Source organism: Anomaloglossus baeobatrachus, chromosome 1 (genome assembly GCF_048569485.1).
Source record: "Anomaloglossus baeobatrachus isolate aAnoBae1 chromosome 1, aAnoBae1.hap1, whole genome shotgun sequence".
Taxonomy (NCBI): Eukaryota; Metazoa; Chordata; class Amphibia; order Anura; family Aromobatidae; genus Anomaloglossus; species Anomaloglossus baeobatrachus.
The window spans coordinates 869391565-869412422 of NC_134353.1; the positions used below are offsets into that span (position 1 = coordinate 869391565).

General features: G+C 44.0%; 1 protein-coding gene across 1 annotated transcript in view; it reads left to right on the forward strand.

Moving 5' to 3' along the window:
- Window positions 1-20858, forward strand: part of SREK1IP1 (SREK1 interacting protein 1) — a 76768-nt gene that overhangs the window by 11890 nt on the left and 44020 nt on the right. The window contains exons 2-3 of the mRNA XM_075326220.1: window positions 8246-8293; window positions 9095-9241. Of these exons, the coding sequence (XP_075182335.1) occupies window positions 8246-8293; window positions 9095-9241 (195 nt within the window). The remainder of the gene's footprint in view (window positions 1-8245; window positions 8294-9094; window positions 9242-20858) is intronic.

Below are 20858 nucleotides of genomic sequence, written 5' to 3' on the forward strand. Positions count from 1 at the left end.
TTCACTCATCTCTAGTTCTGACCACCCATCACCTGACTGCAGCTAATCATGTCATGTAAGGGGCGCTTTTCTCTGTCAATATGGGGCGGCTGCGTATGCTCAACCACCGCTGGAGGAAGCAAAGTACAGTGCTCCAGAGTATCAAGGGAGCAGCGTCCGAGCATGTGCTTCATTATATCGGAGATAGCTATGCGCCGTTCTGCTGAATTGTGAGGACCGCCTCTGATTTAGAAGATTTACCTATCCTGTGGTACTTATTCTAGCCTTTAAATTACACCATGTTCCAAATTATTATCCAAATGATATTTTTCTCTGATTTTCCTAAATGGTCGGTGCAAATGAGTCAGTTTCATAAAAGTCATCGCCCGTTAGAGTCTACATTGAGTTTTATTGAAGAAACCTCCCAATGATAACAGTATAATCTTTAAAATTAAAAAAAACTCAAAATGCAGTGTTCCAAATTATTAGGCACAGAGTTTCTAAACATGTTTTAAAGAACTGAAAATGCTCATTTGTGGAATTTGCAGCATTAGGAGGTCACATTTACTGAAATAAAAAGCTATTTAAATTAAAAAAAAAACAAAAACTAACATGCCAAGTTACATGTTAACGTAGGAGCCCTTCTTTAATATCACCTTCACAATTCTTGCATCCATTGAACTTGTGAGTTTTTGGAGAGGTTCTGCTTGAATTTCTTTGCATGATGTCAGAATAGCCTCCCAGAGCTGCTGTTTTGATGTGAACTGCCTCCCACCCTCATAGATCTTTTGCTTGATGATACTCCAAAGGTTCTCTATAGGGTTGAGGTCAGGGGAAGATGGTGGGTACACCATGAGTTTATCTCCTTTTATGCCCATAGCAGCCAATGACACAGAGGTATTTTTTGCAGCATGAGATGGTGCATTGTCATGCATGAAGATGATTTTTCTCCTGCAGGCACGTTTCTGCTTTTTGTACCAAGTTGTCAGTCACAAACTTTATATACTTTGCAGAGGTCATTTTCACACCATTAGGAACCCTAAAGGGGCCTACCAGATGTCTCCCCATGATTCCGGTGCATAACATGACTCCTCCACCTTCTTGCTGACGTCACAGCCTTGTTGGTACACGGTGGCCATCCACCAACCATCCACTACTCTTTCCATCTGGACCATCCAGGGTTGCTCGACACTCATCAGTAAACAAGACTGTTTGAAAATTAGTCTTCAGGCATGTCTGGGCCAATTGCAACCGTTTCTGCTTGTGAGCACTTGTTTGGGGTGGCCGAATAGTAGGTTTATGCACCACAGCAAGCCTTTGAAGGATCTTACACCTTGAGATTCAAGGGACTCTAGAGGCACCAGCAGCTTCAAATATCTGTTTGCTGGTTTGTAATGGCTTTTTAGCAGCCGCTCTCTTAATCCAATGAACTTGCCTGGCAGAAACCTTCCTCATTCTGCCTTTATCAGCACTAACATGTATGTGATCTGAATCAGCCACAAATCTCTTCACAGTATGATGATCATGCTTACGTTTTCGTGAAATATTTAATGTTTTCATCCCCTGTCCAAGGCATTGCACTATTTGATGCTTTTCGGTAGCAGAGAGAGCCTTTTTCTTTCCCATGTTACTTGAAAACTGTGGCCTGCTTAATATTGTGGAGCATCCATTTTTCCTTTTATTGGGCTCACCTGGCAAACTAATTATCACAGGTATCTGAGAATGATTTCAGTGATGCAAAGAACCCTGAGACACAAAACCATCAATGAGTTTCATTATTAATCGCTAGGACACTTAAATCCAATTTGCATAATAATTTCGAACATGGTGTAGATAACCAAGACAAAATCCCTTTTAAAGGAAACCTGTCACCAGGTTTGACCCCTATAAACTGCAGCCCCCACCAGTGGGCTCTTATATACAGTATTCCAGAATGCTGTATATAAGAGCCCAGGCCGCTCCGTAGAACATAAAAAAAAAATTTATAATACATAGGGGGCGCAATCCGTATCAATGGGTGTCACTGCTTTCTGGTCAGGCGCCTCCTCTCTGTGCCGATTGCCATCCTCCTTCTACCAAACCCAGTGTGAATGATGAGTCCTATGTCATCCACATATTCCAGCATTGTGGTCCTGCGAAGGCGCACTTTGATCTGCCCTGCTGTGGGCATATCAAAGTATTGTAGTGCGCATGCGCGGGCGGTCTTTAACATTTCCTTGCGTCTGCGCATTACGGTACTTTGATCTGCCCTCAGCAGGTGAGATCAAAGTGTGCCTTTGCAGTACCAGAATGCTGACCTGCGTGGATGACGTAGGACACGTCATCCACACTGGGCTGGGTAGAAGATGGACGACGATCTCAGCAGAAAGGAGGCGCCAGACCGGAGAGCAGCGACACCCATAGGACTGGACTGGACCGCCACCTTGGTGAGTATAATAAATGTGTTTTTTACGGTATACAGTGCCTACAAGTAGTATTCAACCCCCTGCAGATTTAGCAGGTTTGATAAGATGCAAATAAGTTAGAGCCTGCAAACTTCAAACAAGAGCAGGATTTATTAGCAGATGCATAAATCTTACAAACCAACAAGTTATGTTGCTCAGTTAAATTTTAATACATTTTCAACATAAAAGTGTGGGTCAATTATTATTCAACCCCTAGGGTTAATATTTTGTGGATTAACCCTTGTTTGCAATTACAGCTAATAATCGTCTTTTAAAAGACCTGATCAGGCCAGCACAGGTCTCTGGAGTTATCTTGGCCCACTCCTCCATGCAGATCTTCTCCAAGTTATCTAGGTTCTTTGGGTGTCTCATGTGGACTTTAATCTTGAGCTCCTTCCACAAGTTTTCAATTGGGTTAAGGTCAGGAGACTGACTAGGTCACTGCAACACCTTGATTTTTTCCCTCTTGAACCAGGCCTTGGTTTTCTTGGCTGTGTGCTTTGGGTCGTTGTCTTGTTGGAAGATGAAATGACGACCCATCTTAAGATCCTTGATGGAGGAGCGGAGGTTCTTGGCCAAAATCTCCAGGTAGGCCGTGCTATCCATCTTCCCATGGATGCGGACCAGATGACCAGGCCCCTTGGCTGAGAAACAGCCCCACAGCATGATGCTGTCACCACCATGCTTGACTGTAGGGATGGTATTCTTGGGGTCGTATGTAGTGCCATCCAGTCTCCAAATATCACGTGTGTGGTTGGCACCAAAGATCTCGATCTTGGTCTCATCAGACCAGAGAACCTTGAACCAGTCTGTCTCAGAGTCCTCCAAGTGATCATGAGCAAACTGTAGACGAGCCTTGACATGACGCTTTGAAAGTAAAGGTACCTTACGGGCTCGTCTGGAACGGAGACCATTGCGGTGGAGTATGTTACTTATGGTATTGACTGAAACCAATGTCCCCACTGCCATGAGATCTTCCCGGAGCTCCTTCCTTGTTGTCCTTGGGTTAGCCTTGACTCTTCGGACAAGCCTGGCCTCGGCACGGGAGGAAACTTTCAAAGGCTGTCCAGGCCGTGGAAGACTAACAGTAGTTTTATAAGCCTTCCACTTCCGGATGATGCTCCCAACAGTGGAGACAGGTAGGCCCAACTCCTTGGAAAGGGTTTTGTACCCCTTGCCAGCCTTGTGACCCTCAACGATCTTGTCTCTGATGGCCTTGGAATGCTCCTTTGTCTTTCCCATGTTGACCAAGTATGAGTGCTGTTCACAAGTTTGTGGAGGGTCTTAATTAGTCAGAAAAGGCTGGAAAAAGAGATAATTAATCCAAACATGTGAAGCTCATTGTTCTTTGTGTCTGAAATACTTCTTAATACTTTAGGGGAACCAAACAGAATTCTGGTGGTTTGAGGGGTTGAATAATAAATGACCCTCTGAATAAACTTTTCACAATTTAAAAAAAAATAAATAAAATAACATTCTTTTTTTCTGCAGTGCATTTCACACTTCCAGGCTGATCTACAGTCCAAATGTCACAATGCCAAGTTAATTCCGAATGTGTAAACGTGCTAAATCTGCAGGGGGTTGAATACTACTTGTAGCACTGTACAGAGCGGCCTAAGCTCTTATATACAGTATTCTGGAATGCTCTATATAAGAGCTCAATGGTGGTTGACGCAGCTTATAGGAGCCAAAACTGGTGACAGGTTCCCTTTAATTGTAGATTTGTGGCTTCTGAGAATGTAAAGTTAGAGCATAAATAAGACTGTGCTTCTGTGTTATCCAAGCTATGAAGGTAATCTGAGCTGACCTGATTTTTAGGTCATGTTTAGCCCATTATCAGAGTTCTGTTATTGTAGCTCTCTGCAGAAAGTACTTTAGGAAATGTTGAGCTTTTGAGGCTGAATCTCTTTTCTGAAAACACCGTACAATATTCTGCATTATTTTGCTGGAAAACAAAGCAGCATGAGAAGTACATCGGTAAATTACAATACATGATGGCCATTAACGGGCCTCTCTGAGAATCCAATGTGAATTAGTTCCATTTCTGGTTAAGCCGGGGCCTGAAGTGGGGGCCATGACCATTTACACTGAACCCATTTGTCATTTCAAACTCATTTCACCTAGTACTCAAGGCTGCTTGAAAAGACCAGTTCGGATATTTGTGTACAATAAAGCAGCCTCAGTCAGATTTTTTTTTCTTTGTTGCGTTTCCTGTTTGCTTTGTGCAAGTCCACAACTCTGCAGAGATAATTCTAAGGGTATGTGCCCACGATCAGGACTCCCTGCGTCCTGTACGCAGCGGGTCCTAAGCTGCGGGGCCGCGAGTCTCCTCCGCAGGAGACCACAGCTGATTGTACCCACGATCAGGGTTCAGGGCGCTGCGGTCTCTCACTTGTGTTCTCCCTACGGAGGACGCATGCGACTGCAGCAAACAATTATAATACAGATAATAAGCTGCACACTAACCACTATAAAAATATAATCATGAAAAAAAGCATTACTGCTATAGGGATATTATGAACAATGAGAAATACATTTAGCTCTCTGGAAAAAATAAATATATGAAAATGGTATTGCAAAACTGCTATGAATATTTTAAATTAGTAGAGATATTTAGCAAATGTATTGATCAATGCAAATGAGCCTGAAACCAACGACAAGGTAATCTCTAATTTTTCAGGAACCTAACCTTAGTGCCTCTATATGCTATTAAAAATCTGCAGGTATGGGCAAACAGGCTCCTGGCTATATAGGATCATGCATTGTGTCTGGTAATAGGGCGGGGTTCTGGCTTCAGTCAGAAGAAACTACATGCTACTCAGAAAAAAGACTGACTGGAACACCTATGTGTGTGAATTAGGTGCTACTTTAAAAATACATGACTATAATAAGGTTAATAAGCTGCACACTAACCACTATAAAAATAGAGATTACCTTGTCGTTGGGTTTTGGGCTCATTTGCATTGATCAATACATTTTCTAAATATTTGTACTAATTTCAAATATTCATAGAAGTTTTTGCAATACCATTTTCATATATTCATTTTTTCCAGATAGCTAAATGTATTTTTCATTGTTCATAGTATCCCTATAGCAGTAATGCTTTACCATTTTTCATGTTTATATTTTTATAGTGGTTAGGGTGCAGCTTATTATCTGTATTATAGTCATGTATTTTTAGGCTAGCACCTAATTCACACATATAGGTGTTCCAGTCAGTCTTTATTCTGACTAGCATCCAGCAAATCACTGACATGCTGCGGCCTGTAAAGCCGCACCACAGGTTAGTGTTTGCTGCAGAAAAAACAAGCACAGCGAGCACAGGATTTCTAGAAATCCATCCACTATACTTGTACTGTACAACGCAGCATTTTGGATGCTGCGATAACACGCTACATCCAAAACCCTACAAACGCTGATCGTGGGCACGCACCCTAAGACCTCGTCCATATGCAGCACATTTGCTGTTTTTTTTTTTTTTAATTTTCTGCAAAAAAATCTGCTCTTTTGGTAGTAAAATCAATGTGTTTAACAGCCACGCTTTCCCTTTCATTTTGCTGCATTATTTTTGCGGGTTTTTTTGTTGTTGTTTTTTTTTTTGTTACTTGTGTGCTTTGTCTACAGTATGTTTTTAATAAAGTTAGTTTTATTCACCAAAATGCTGCAAAAAATGTTGGGTTTTTTTCTGCATTTTCTCAGTGCTTTAAGGGTAAAAAAAAAATGCTGTAAGAATTGACACTGCAGGTTTCAAAACCGCTGCAATTCTCAAATTGTCAGGGAGAATAAAAAAACAAAATGTGTGCATGGGAATATTGAACGCTCAGCTTTTGCTGGTACTGTAAAAAGCAGCTTTTAGCTTCAATGTGAACATGAGCTAAGGGTGTGTTCCCAATGACTTTTTTTTTTAAGGAGAAATAACGAGGAGTTCAAAAAACTACCGTATGTCTTTTAATCACCAAGTTGTAGCGTTTTTGGTCCAAAAGCGCCTGAAAAAAAACTGTGTGAACATATCCCAGGAAGTTTAAAATAGTGGTTTCAGAAACCCCAAAATAACCAGAATTTTTCATATTGTAAAAAAACAATGTGGTAGACTATGTTTTTCTGCACATATTAAAGGGAATCTGTCAGCAGGTTTTTGTTACTCATCTGAGAGCGGCATGATGAAGGCAAAGAGATTCTGAAACTAATAATGTTTAACTTAGATTACTGGGTGCAGCAGTTCTGACTTTATCTCAGAATTGAGTGTAACAGAGCTGGGAGCCGTCCCCACCCACACCAGGCTCTCAATAGAGATTGTGCATTGACTGTGATGTGTCAATCACAGCAGGGTGGTGCTGATCTGCTCTGCACAAGCCCAATCGTCACATCAATGTAATCACAGAGCAATAAATCCTTTAGCATGAGTAAACAATGCACACAGATAAGAGAAGCACAGATGTCTTTACTTTTTTAACTCTCGCAGCATGCTGTCCTCAGCTTACATTGCAAAATCCTGATGACAGATTCCCTTTATAAAGACACCCAGTTGTTTGATATAGGCTAGGTGGATTCAAAGTGACTCCTAATAATTAGCTTGGTGCCAGGTTTTTGTCAGAATTTTATTTTTTTTTAATGACTTTTGACAGGTGTAAGCTAAACCTAAAGGGGTCATGGCTAGAAAAGCTAATGGCTCCAGGGGGTGTAGAAAAAAAAACAACCGATCCTCGCCTACAGTCCTGGCACTATTTCTCTGCACTGTGTCCCCCACCAGCCCTCTGGAATTACTATCTGGCATAGGTGGCAGGTTTTCGTGCAGATTTGATGCTATTCATTTTTAATGCTTTTTCTTTTTCTTTTAATAGCACAGAAACGATCTGATTCCACTTTTTAGGCTATGATGACTTTTTGCTGATTTTTTTTTTTTTCTCTTGCCCATTATGTCAGTTGCATTTTTTAATGTGTTTTTATTGGATTTTTATTACCCTGCAGTTTTTGTCTCCTTTTTATGTGATGTTTTTTAATTGAGCTGCTTTGTTTTTTGATACTTCCTGGTATTTTCCTTTGATAAACCTTTACTGATACAGCTCGGCGGATTACAAGTTTAGTTTTTTTTTTTTACCTGCGCGTTTTCTGCATCTAATGCAATTTTATGTGTAAAATACACACATAACTCATTGTACCCTCAAGAAAAATTGACATGTTGCGTATTTGAAACTTGCACCACAGATCAGATTGCTCTGAGGAAAATAGAAGTGCAAAGGGCCGAAGATTTCTATAAATCCGTCCACTTTACTGGAACTGTAAGGCGCTGCATTATTGAGACAGTGAATATACGTTGCATCAAAAACTCATTGTGGGAACATAGCCTTAGAAAAGTGGACACCAAAACAGGTTTCCTTTCATTTATAAGGAGCCACAGTTGTGAAACAATCATAGTAGCAGAACTCCAAAAATTGCCCACATCACAGATCTCTGTGTACAATGTCTACAGACAGTGATCTGCTAATTAGTTCCTGGTGTGCGGTTGGAAATGGAGAAATGGGGGCACCCATTCCAGCAGTGATAATCTCCTGCTATTAAAAGACTCTTTGTATTGAAACAAAAGCACATAGCTTAATAAGTGACACATCCCTGATATCTGTGTCTCAACCCCAACCTCATGCTGTTCTCAGATAACATAGCAAAATCCTGTTGACAGATTCCCTTTAAGTGAAAAGGGGAAAATGGGTATAAAGGAAAGTTCTGCAGAGCGACGCCTGACATTGAGTGTCTGCAGATGTTTCAGACCTAGTAAATCTTTTAGACAAAATTATACATTTTATTTATATTTATTTATTTTGTAGGTGTAAACAAAGATAACATCCGAGCGGGCTGCAAGAAGTGCGGATATCGTAAGTGTTTAGATATTTTAGTACAAAACATGTACATTTAATATTCATAACTTATCGTATTTTTCGGACCATAAGACACACCCTGGTTTTAGAGAAGGAAAATAAAATTTTAAGCAAAAAATGTGGTCATGACACACTGTTATGGGGCGAGGATCTGCTGCTGACACTGCAGGCGGCCGGAAATGCTCAGTTCACGGAGCTGCTCCGTCTTCTGACGATGGCTGGGTACTGCACATCCACCTTCTGTTGATCAGAATGGAAGGCAGATGTGCATTACCAGGCCACGGCCGCTATCAGAAGACAGAGCAGCGCCGGAACTGAGTATTTACGGCCGCCTTCTGCCGCTGCTGGAACCGAGATCAGCAGATTGGCGGGGGTGTAGCTTGTCGGACCCTGGCCGATCAGACATTGATCATCTATCCTAAGGATAGGCCATCAGTGTCAAAGTAGTGGACAACCTCTTTAACTATAGAGATATTGAAACCAAATGTCCGATGTATATGATGAAGTGCAGGCTGATAACAATGAGCTGAATATGGCAGTTGTATCACTTGTGTAGCAATGGTTGTAATAAGTCATGGAAACCGGTCAGCTATGTGCACATGGAGTCTTTTTGCAGAGTTTTCCGAGCAGAAACTGAACAAAAACTCCCATGTTTATGAGGACTATTGACCTTTTGAGGAGGATTTGCAGAATGTCCTCTCAGTTTCCACTCCAAATCCTTCTAAAAAAGAACTGTATCTAGCGGCTGACTTGCCGTGCTCTGCGCAGTGTCGGTGACACTGATTGTCTCCCTTGCAGCCGGCCATCTGACGTTCGAATGCAGAAACTTCCTGAGAGTGGATCCGCAGAGGGACATTGTGTTGGACGTCAGCAGCACCAGCAGCGAGGACACGGACGAAGAAGTAGAAATTGGAAGTAAAGCTCCGGTTTCTACAGACAAGAAAAGTAAGTGACATAACCAGGCTTGTTCCGGGTTCTCGGTGTCATCATTACTCATTCATATCGGGATCACGAGAGGATTGACTACAGATTTAATTTCCCTCTGGCTGTGTCTGGACCTGAAGCAATTTAGATGTGCTGAGACCTTTAGTAATATGTATATAGCCGAAGTCTATAGCAATTGTGTTCCAGCCGACTGAGGAATGGTGAGATGTCATTTATAATGGGGCTTTTAAAATGATTGTGATATCTGTGGATTAGAATAGAAAGTGTTACAAGACTTTTCCTCCCCGTCTTGTAAGAGGCAAGACTTGTATTTTTTTTTCTTATGTCGACAGCCATATGAGGGCTTGTCTTATGCAGGGCAAATGAACAGTTTTGCATGGCAGCATTTGTTTTATCATATAATGTACTGAAAAATGGGAAAAAGACCATTTCCAATCACAGGAAAAAGGTGTAAATAACGAGATTCCACCATAGTTCTTTTTGTTTTAGTTTGGGCAATTACTCACATGGTAATACCAAGCATACTGTCATGTCAACCCATGAGCACCTTACAATCCATTCACACAAGGGAAGTCGATGGGAACCGGACTGAGGGTTATCCGTTTTATTCCAGAGAATCCCTGTTCTTTTAATATGTAACTGAGCTGTCAAGATCTATGCCCGGACACTGATCTGCAAGAGATTCTGCCTCCAGAGCTTATTTTATATGAAAGGGGATGTGGCAGCACGGAGATGGTGAATCAGACATGGCAGCACGGAGGTGGTAGTAGCAGCGAGCCCTAAGAAGAGACACAGGTTAGCGGGTACAGGTAACTGGTACTAGGACAGGAGATGCAGGACTAGACAGTAACAGGTACGGGACCTGAGAACTGGAAATGCACTTATGGATAGGCAACGTTGCTCAGGTACCTCCCCTAAGGGGAGAATTCCTTAAATACTTACAAGATGATTGCTGACCTCAAGGGTCACTTCTGGGTAATAGGACGCTGGCCCTTTAAGAAAGGGTGTGTGGCCGCACGCACCATCGTGCACTTGCAGAAGGCTTGCGTGTGGTCTGGAAGCAGGAGGAGGCTGTGGCAGACACCGGGGCAGGAACGAGGTGCATGGGCCCGCCGGGCAGATGAGATGAACAGCATCCCCGCCGAGACATGGGAGCGTGCAGGGGGCGCCGCGCCAGGACCGGTCGTTACATGGATATAGTATTTTATCCAGTGAACTGACCCTAATAAAGAATACTTATTATGATACAGTGTATGTTTAATATCGCTATCGTAGGACTTACCTGGACAATCCTATTTCCAGGTCTTTATTTACTGCACAATAAAGTCCATATAAACAAAACCCAAAAAACAATGTCAAAATTGCATTATTTCCACCTTTCTTCACTCTTGCAATTTATACCCTTTTTCAGTAGATACGAGTGTTATCAATAGTGTCAGTCAAAACTACAACTCGTCCCGTATAAAACAAGCGATCATGTGGCTACGTTGACAGAAAAATATAAAAGAGACGAGAATGAAGCACAAAGAAGAAAAATTCCCCCATCCTTTACCTCTGTGGCACCATAGACTGAACAAAAATATATTTGTTTTGTCAAATGTATCTGTACAGTGTGTGCGGGGGTCAGCCGGGGGCAGAGCTGTTCAGTCCGAGAGTTGACATATTTTCCGTAAAATTATATCCTGAGGATTGGCACATAGGTGAGACTGACTGAGCTGGTAATAATGGCTCCTGTAGGATGTAATTGCTGCGGACACTTCCACCTGAACACTCCTCGCAGCGCACACCTATCATACTGACCACCATGCTGGCATTTTCCAAAACTAAAAGATTGACGTGAAACCTCTGGACACAAAGTGAAGTAAACTCCTACATTATTCATTCTTTCATTTATGTAAATACAAATTTACTTTCTTCGCTCCATGGCACAGAAAAACTGTAAAGTACCAGTGTAATAGTGAAATGCATGATCTCACTATGTAGTCAGAAAAACATAGAACAGACCGCACTGAATTTCTCAGAATATAGCATTTTACGTGCCATGCTAGACATGTTAGACACTATCTTCTTTCTTATTGAACCCTTGTGCGCAGCAAACGTTTACCCCTATATTTTCCTCCAAATAATTGCAATTACTCTCAGCCATGGCTCTTTTTCTAGTTGCTTGTACACAATACCACTCTATGTGATCAAGTGGTAGCGTGCAATCAAGAGCAACAATCCATAAAATTACACTGAAATGTGGAATTTAGACCTCCTTTCTATTGAACACTGGGATACCAGTAGTGGGACCCCTACAAATCATAGATATTGTGGCTAGGCAGTACATTGATTTTTTTGTTTACTTTTTTTTTGGCTGCTTTTTGCAGACTCCCGTAGTGGGAGCCATCTTTTCTCTGAGACGGCTTTCGAATTGACAGCCGTCTCAGAGAAGTTGCAGCTCGTTGGCTCCCTGTGATCAATTATGAGCCGAGAGGGTTGGGGAAAATGTATACAGACACAGTATAGGGAGAGAGAATGGAGGGAGTGTATACAGACATACTATGGGGAGCAAGGGGATATTTGAGGACTGTATGAGGAGTGTGGGGGGGAATTGGAGGACACAGTATGTGCAGCAAGGGGACAGGATGGGTGCTGACACAGTATGGGGAACGAGGGAAAATGTATTCTTGTACTCACATGACTGTTCACTCTCGCCACTGACAAGGGAGAATCCTAAAAGTGTGTAGTGCGTGTGCTGTGAGAATTCAGACGTACAATTGAAGCCCTGACCGCCGCCACTTCCAGGTCAGGGTGACATCAGCAGCGTGATCAGGTCAGCTGATCACACTACTGACATGACTCGCAAAGGCCGCAGACAGCCTGACATTATTGGTGGTAAGTGCTCAATTGAAACTGAAGAAACCGAAAATTTATTGTAATTAGGGAAAGGGGAACATACATTTTAGGAACAATTATGGGGAGAGAGGTTGGGGAAATGTATAGGGAGGGAGGATGAAGGGAGTGTATACGGACACCGTATGGGGAGCGAGGGGGGAATGTATACAGACATGGTATGGGGAGCAAGGGCGGGATTTGAGGACTATGGGGAGCTAGGTGGGTAAATTTGAGGACATAGTATGGGGAGCAAGGGGACAGGATGGGTGCTGACACAGTATGAGGAGCGAGGGGGTATATATTCTTGCACTCACATGACCATTCACTCTCGCCACTCGCAAGGGAGAATCCTAAACAATGTGTAGTGCGTGTGCTGGGAGAATTCAGAAGTCTGCAGTCACCAGCTTTTCTTCCTGCTTCTCTCAGTTTTTCACTAACCACTGAAAGAATTAGGAAGAGCAGCTCGCTCGTCAGCACGTGATCGTAAGTGTGCAAATTGCATATGAATGAGCAGTTGCGTGACGACTATTCAAACCGCTTTGAGGATGGCGCCAAACTGAAGTCTTACCCCGGGTGCCGGAAAGCTTAGATACACTTCTGTACTTTAATACAATTTAAAGTAGCCAGTGTACAGCTTGTATAACAGCTGTTGTGTCCTCTAAATAACTCAACACAGCCATTAATATCAAAACCACTGACAACAAAAGTGTGTACACCCCTAAGTGAAAATGGTTAAATTGTGCCCAAAGTGTCAATATTTTGTTTGGCCACCTTTATTTTCAAGCATTACCTTAACTCTCTTGGGCACGGAGTTCACTAGAGCTTCAAAGGAGCCACTGGAATCTTCTTCTGCTCTTCGATGACGACATTCACGGAGCTGGTGGATGTTAGAGACCTTGCATACGTCCACCTTCCATTTGAGGAGGCCCAACAGATGCTCAGAAGGGTTTAGATCTGGAGATATGCTTGGCCAGGTTTCAGCACCTTTACCCTTGGTTTCTTTAGCAAGGCAGTGGTTGTCTTTGAGGTGCATTTGAGGTCGTTATCCTCATGGAATACTACCCTGAGGCCCAGTTTCTAAAGGATGGGGATCATGTTCTGCTTCAGTATGTCACAGTACATGTTGGCATTCATACTTCCCTAAATGAACTATAGCTCTCCACTGCTGGCACCACTCATGCAGCCCCCAATGATGACATTTCCACCATCATGCTTGACTGTAGGCAAGACACACTTGTCTTTGTACTCCTTGCCTGGTTGCCGCCACAAATGCTGGATACCATCTGAACCACATTAGTTTATCTTTGTCTCATCATGCCAGAGGACATGCCTCCAGTAATCCATGTTCTTAGTCTGCTTGTCTTTAGCAAACTATTTGAGGGCTTTTTTGTGCATTATCTTTAGAAGAGGCTTCCTTCTAGGATGACAGCCATGCAGACCAATTTGATGCAGTGTCTGGCGTTTGTTCTGAGCAATCCATGGATTGTTATTGAACGAGGCCTGGCAGGCCTGGATTCCTGCTTCTCAGGGAAGTCATTCATCTTTTCTCCCGGTTATACTATATTATATAGAATATGATTGGAGCAACCTTTTCTATTTTGCAGTAATTTGCAGGGGTGTCTGTATCCCATTTTTCTTTCAGCTCCTGGGGTATAATGCCGAGATTATCTGAGCCCCTTGTGATATGACTCTAGGTGACTGTAATATACTTGTGGGGTATACCACCCTGTAACATATGTGGTTGTAAATAACTCTTATGGATCACTACCTTGCATAAAGATAATTTATTAGGAATAGGAGTCTATACGTCTTGTACAGTGCTAGTATCATGAATAGGAATTCCTGGTTGTAGATCAGTAAATTGATACCTTCTTGATCTAAGGAAAACAATACAGGGAGGAGTATTACCATTTGGGAACTCATATATATTGTACTGTGCAAGCACCACTATAGGGCTTTCCATCCCATCCCTATATCAGGGTCAGGGAGAGGGAGAGCCGACGTGGAACGTGGGCACCCGGTAACTTATGGTGTCATACCCTCCGTTGTTAGGTAGGGATACACTACCCTTATAGGGCTTTATTAGTTTCCTTCCCTTTCCTAAAGTGAGTGTGTATATAAAATTCCTTGGTTATTTACAAGGATATCGTGATCCATTCTCATTTATGTTTGTGTGTCTGTTTGTGGGTACATTTTAATGAATATTAATAAAAATTGCACATTTTAAAATAGGGTTGAAATTACATGTTAGTCCCTTTTTGAGCACTCTACCCATCTATTTAACTCTGTTAGTTCCCTCGTCCATCCCAGGGAGTAAACGCGACAACCCATATGAGAGCTAAACTAAAGGTACGCACGCAGAGCCCCCTAACCCCTTCCCATCTAAACAAAAACCTTAATCTAATGGCAATGTCACCTGCCTCTCTGGCAGTCCTGACACTGAAAAAAAAAAGGAAAAACAGAATGAACATCAGAACTGTAGCACAGTGACGTCTCCGATTTAAGTGTCTATGTTGAGTGCTGGCGAAGCTCCATTTTCCTGAAGAAGGTAATTTAAAGCCAACTTAGGATCTTCAAAAGTCCAATTCTTTCCCCCTGTAGTGAAGCGTAGAACAGCAGGATACAGTAGACTGAAGCGAATATTTTTTTCCGCCAATAGTTTGCATACTGGATTGAAGGCTTTGCGTCTTGTTGTCAAGGCTGCTGAGTAATCTTGGAACAAAAGCAGTTTAGAGTTATTGTAGGTAAGTGAGCGATTTTTTTCTAAATGCTGTCAGCAATCTGATCTTGTCTTGGAAGTCCAGGACCTTAAAAATTACTTGTCTGGGTCTGACCTCTCCATCATTTCGAGGTGGGCCCACTCTGTGGGCCCTTTCAATAGCAATTGGCCCCGACTTTAGATCCAATTTCAAAGCTCCTGGTAGCCATTCTGAAGTGAGTTTCAGTAGATCAGCTTGCCGAACCGATTCAGGGACGCCCACCAACCTTAAATTATTGCGTCTGGATCTGTTCTCAAGATCATCTACCTTGTCCAGCAATACAGCAATGTCCTTATTCCTGCTCTCCACCATCTCTGAAATTTCCTTTACAGAGTCTTCCATGTCAGGGACCCTCTGCTCCACATCTGTTAGCCTTGAACCCTGGGCATTAACTTGGGTGACTATAACGTCTAATCAAGACTGGAAGGCTGCCAGCCGCCCATCAATCACCGGCATCAAGAGATCCGTGATGACCTTAGCAGTGGCCTGGGGTGGGTCTGTAGTTGCCTCAGGGGAAGCCCCTGGTGATGGGGGTGCATTTTGGTTTCGTCTTTGCGGTCTAATTCCTTTACTTGGTTGTGTGGCATTGCTCTTACCCACAAATTTATCCATAGTAAGAACTGTAAATATGGAGCTTCTTTAGAGACTGTGGTGACGTCACAATAACATAAGCTTAATTAGATCTGTGTGGTAAACGTGGCTGTTTCACAATTATTTACACGCTGTGTATGAGAGTGTATAGATGTTACTTGAAAAACACCAGTCAGAAGGGCAGGAGGCAGGCCAGATGACTGATCCCACTTCTTTTTGTTTTTCACCCTCTTCTATACTGTCAGTGCTGGTGAAGTGGTGAAGTAGGGGTTAATCAAGTTGAGCTGTGATGCACTTCAGGCTTATCTGCCTCTGTTTACTGTTGCAGATTACAGGCCTTGTGCAGCAGCCATTTAAGATGAGACCTGCAGGGATGTATCTGCCCCCTCCACAGCCCCCTGTTTATCTCCTGACCTGCTTTCACAGCCAATGTCTCCAGGGGCTCTCAGCTCCCCCCTCACTCACAGTATCTCAGACGTTGGGCCTGTCCACGGAGCTCTGTGTGACAGGTAAACACAGCGTGCAGTCCTGTTTGCTGAGCTTGCTGCTGCTCGGTGTTTCACTATTTCTTCTGTGGCAGGGAGGGGAGTGTGTGAGAGTTCACTGAAAACTATGGCTGCCACTGGAAGCACTTCAGTCCCCTTCCCTGTCTCCTTCTGGATGTTAGTGCCCGATATTTAACCCCTCTCTTACCAGGTCCCGGGTGCTTTCCGTTTGCAGTGGCACAGCTGCAGGGGGAGCAGGGAGGATGGGCAGCGTTCCTCTGTGCAGCACAGCCCACAGCCTGCAGCCTGGTGCTTTGTGTCAGAGCACTCCTTTCTTTGTGGTGCAGCATACACCTTTCACCTCCGGAGTATCAGGAGAGCCGGGCCTGATGTGCGCCCCTTGTACTGTCCTTATCCCTGCAGCCTTGAGATGTTAGGATGGGCCTGGATAACGTTTTTGGCCTAGGCTGCTGCAGGAGCTCATAATAAAAGCAGCTACCTCGTAGCTCCGCCTCCCGGAAGTCCAGCCCTCCCACCCATTTAATCTCCGTAGTAATGCTGGCAGTACATCTATTTGGAAAAGGCAACTTCTGGATATGACGCTGCGCACATGCACTCAGCTTCTTTGGTTGAGCATGAGTGGAACTTGACTTGTTAAACCGCTGTATGGTCTTAGCCATCGTCTTATAGGTCAGTTTCAGAGTGCAGGAAATGTTCTTACAGCTTAGGCCATCTTTATGTAGAGCAACAATTCTTTTTTTCAGATTCTCAGAGAATTCTTTGCAATGAGGAGCCATATTGAACTTCCAGTGACCAGTATGAGAGAGTGTGTGAGCGATATCACCAAATGTAACTTACCTGCTCCCCATTCACACATGAGACCTTGTAACGCTAATGAGTCACATGAAATTGAGCACAATTTTGTCATTTTCACTTAGGGGTATACTCCGTTTTGTTGCCAGCCTTTATTGGCTGTGTGAGTTATTTAGAGATCACACCAAATTTAAACTGTTTTACAAGCTGTACACTGACTACTGTACATTTTATCAAAGTGTCATCCCATGAAAAGATATAAAATATTTACAAAAATGTTAGGGATGTACTCACTTTTGATATATACTGTACATCCCCCATCTTGGTATGTATGTACCCCATCCTGGTATATCTTTAGTCCTCATCCCGGCTCCATCCTGGTATATACACTACTCAAAAAAAAGTTAGGAATATTTGGCTTTCGAGTGAAATTTCAGGATGAGCCTAAAATGCCCTCTAACCTTTTTCAGGTGAACTTTTCAGATGAACTAAAGTCTTGAATGCACATGTCCAGCTGTTCAATGTTTCAGGACTTTTTGCACAATTTGCTGTTCTCTAACAAGGAACTTAATGGCAAAATTCACAACAGGTGTTTGATCCACCATGAATTGTCCAATAAATTTCAGGGTTCAGTTAGAATTGGCATTACACAGTCCTCCTCGAGCTATTCACATTTTGACATCATGAGTAGAGATGAGCCACCCCCCTAGTGTTCGAGTTCGGTTCAGTTCGTCGAACGGCGGGTGCGTTCGTCGAACGTTCGTTGAACACCGTCGAACCCCATTGAAAACAATGGCAAGCAAACACAAACGCATACAAACACACAGAAAACCCCTTCTAAGCTGTCCAAAAGGTGACAAACAACTCAGAAGACACCACAAACACACGGAAAAGTGACAAGTACATATACGCATGCTGAAAGAAAAGTGCTGGACGAGTAAACGGAGGAGAAGACACAGATATAGGCATGTCATGCCTTTCTAAAATCATGTTAAACACAGCAAGTGGACTCCAACAAGAGTCTCAATTTTTTCATAAAATTTGACCACAGACACCGCTTAAGTGACATCATTTGTCCCACAGTTGCAAACTTAAAATGTTGATTTGCATCAAGCACAATCAAAAATACACAAGCCTTAACTCTCCCCAGGATGACACAGGGGTAGAAAAGTCCTTGCGGATCCATGACTTGTTCATCTTGATGAACGTTAGTCTGTCCACATTGTCACTGGACAGACGCATGCGCTTATCTGTCAGCACACACCCAGCAGCACTGAATCCGGGAGAACGCTGACTGCCGGACACAAAAAGATCTCCATGGCGTAAGTGGCGAGCTCAGGCGATTTTTCCAGATTGGAAGCCCAAAATGAGCAAGGCTCCAGTTGCACAGTCATGGCATCGATATTCACTTGGAGATACTCCTGTATCATCCTCTCCAAGCGTTGACTATGTGTCAGACTTCTTGTGTCTTGTGGCCTTGCAAAGGATGGTCTAAAAAATTCATGAAACGATTCCATAAAATTGCTGTTACCACCAGATACGGTGTTGCTGGTACGGTTTGAGTAATGATGACTCAACAGTCCCATGGTTGGCAAGTTAGAACTGTGAGATTCACTCTGTGCAGCACTGGTGTTTGGTGGAAAAGCCAATCTCATATTGTGTAACAGCTTCTGCTGATACTCCTGCATACATGCGTCCCTTTCTATGGCAGGAATTATTTCACCAAATTTTGACTTGTACCGGAGATCTAAGAGTGTGGCAACCCAGTAGTCAGCATTACTTCGAATTCTGACAATCCGAGGGTCATGTTGTAGGCAGTGCAGCAAATAGGCGCTCATGTGTCTTGCGCATCTAGGAGGACCAAGTCCTTGCTGTGGTGGTGAGGTGAGAATCATGCTTCCTTCCTCTGCGCTCTCCCTCCAACCTCGAACAACAGAAATGTGATCAAGGTCTCCCTCATCTGCTGAGTCTTCCATGCCCATCGCCAGTTCGTCCTCAATTTCTTCCTGGGCTCCTGCACCTTCCTCAACAGTTTGGCTGCTACCATGCGCCCTTGTTAATCCCTCTCCCCCACCGTCCCATGCCTGCCGCCTTGGTACTGCTGACCGTCTGGACCTTGTAGATCTTGGTATCCTTTCCACATATGAATCCTCCTGTACTTCCTCCCCTTCCTCTTGTCCCTCCACCTGACTCCGAATACTGTTTAGAGTGTGCTCCAGCATGTAAATGACTGGAATTGTCATGCTGATAATGGCATAGTCAGTGCTAAACATCTTCGTCGCCATGTCGAAACTGTGCAGAAGGGTGCATAGGTCCTTGACCTGAGACCACTCCAGCAGCGTGATCTGCCCCACTACTGGATCTCGTTGGCCCAGGCTATACGTCATAACGTATTGCACCAGGGCTCAGCGATGCTGCCACAGTCACTGAAACATGTGGAGAGTCGAATTCCAGCGTGTCGGCACATCGCATTTCAACCAGTGAACCGGCAGGCTGAAAGACTAGAAGTGCAATGCAAGTCGTTCAGCTGAGGGGTGTGAACGGTGGAAGTGAGCACATAGTGACCGTGCCCTCTGCAGAAGCCCATGTAGGCCGGGATAGTGGGTTAAAAATTGCTGGACAACAAGGTTCAACACGTGAGCCATACAAGGCACGTGTGTCACATTGCCCCGGCGAAAGGCCGCACCCAGGTTTGCAGCATTGTCGAACACGGCCTTCCCTGGCTGCAGATTGAGTGGAGACAACCATTGATGAAACTCGGTCTCCAGAGCTGACCACAACTCCTCAGCTGTGTGACTCACATTTCCCAGACATTTCAACGTAAAGACCGCCTGATGCCGTTGAGCTCTGCTGCCAGCATAGTAAGGACGTGTACGGGATTCTTTGTGCGCAGTTATAACGCGGGTGGCCTGACCAGACAGGCTTTGGGCGGAGGTGGAGGACCCAGACGAGGTGTAAGAGGCAGAAGCAGTTGAGGAACTTCTACATACAGAGGATTGACGCACAACTCGTGGGGACGGCAAGACTTGTACAGCAGACCCTTCACCATCTATCACCATAGTTAGCCAGTGCCCAGTCAACGACATGTAACGCCTCTGTCCATGCTTACTGGTCCAAGTATCTGTGGTGAAATGCACCCTGTCACAGACAGAGTTTCTCAAGGAAGCGGTGATGTTGTGTGCAACGTGCTGGTGTAGCGTAGGCACACCTTTCTTGGAGAAGTAGTGGCGACTGGGCATCTGGTACTGGAGCACTGCGACGGACATAAGGTCTTGAAAATCCTGTGTGTCCACCAGGCAGAAAGGCAGCATTTCTGTAGCCAACAGCTTACAGATGCTGAAAGTCAACCTCTTAGCTTTGTCATGGCTAGGAGGAAATGGTCTTTTACTTGTCCACATCTGAGGGACCGAAGGCTGGCTGCTGTGCTTAGACGGCGTTGAGTAGGGTGTCCCTGGAAAACTGCTGGTCTGTGAGGAAGGTGCAGGCGGAGACATAATGTTGCCTTCATCCAAAGTTGGTGCTCTCGATGGGCTATGTTTGTGGAAAGCAGTGGTACGTCACACACGCTGATACTATGCCCCAAGGAATTGCCTGAGCTGATTTAGACAGACGCTGTGATAAACCCTTGCACAGCGCTGGCACAGACCTGCCTAGCAAAAATGGCTATAAACTGCTTTAATCTAGCCCTGAAATTGGCTGACATTACAAGTAGTCCCTAATCCCTAAACCGATGTGTAGATTGCACTGTATAAGTGAATAGCGCCCACAGCAGCGGCAGCAGCGAGAGCGGTGACTGACACACACCCGCAGCACTGAGATAATGGCGGCGATGGGGAAAATGGCCGGGTCTTATAGGGCAAGGACATGTGACATGCACAGCCAATGAAACATTCCCTTGCTTGTCTGGCAAAAATCCACTTTGCTCTGTGTGTGTCTGTGATTGGCTGACAGTCTGGCCCGCCCCACTGTATGCGCGGTTAGGAAAAAAAAAATTGTGATCGACATTCTTTTAGCACCCAGCAGCACTGATCTAACCCCCACCCCCACCCCGCACACTATACGCTGAATTTTGATATCATTATTAACAGTGAC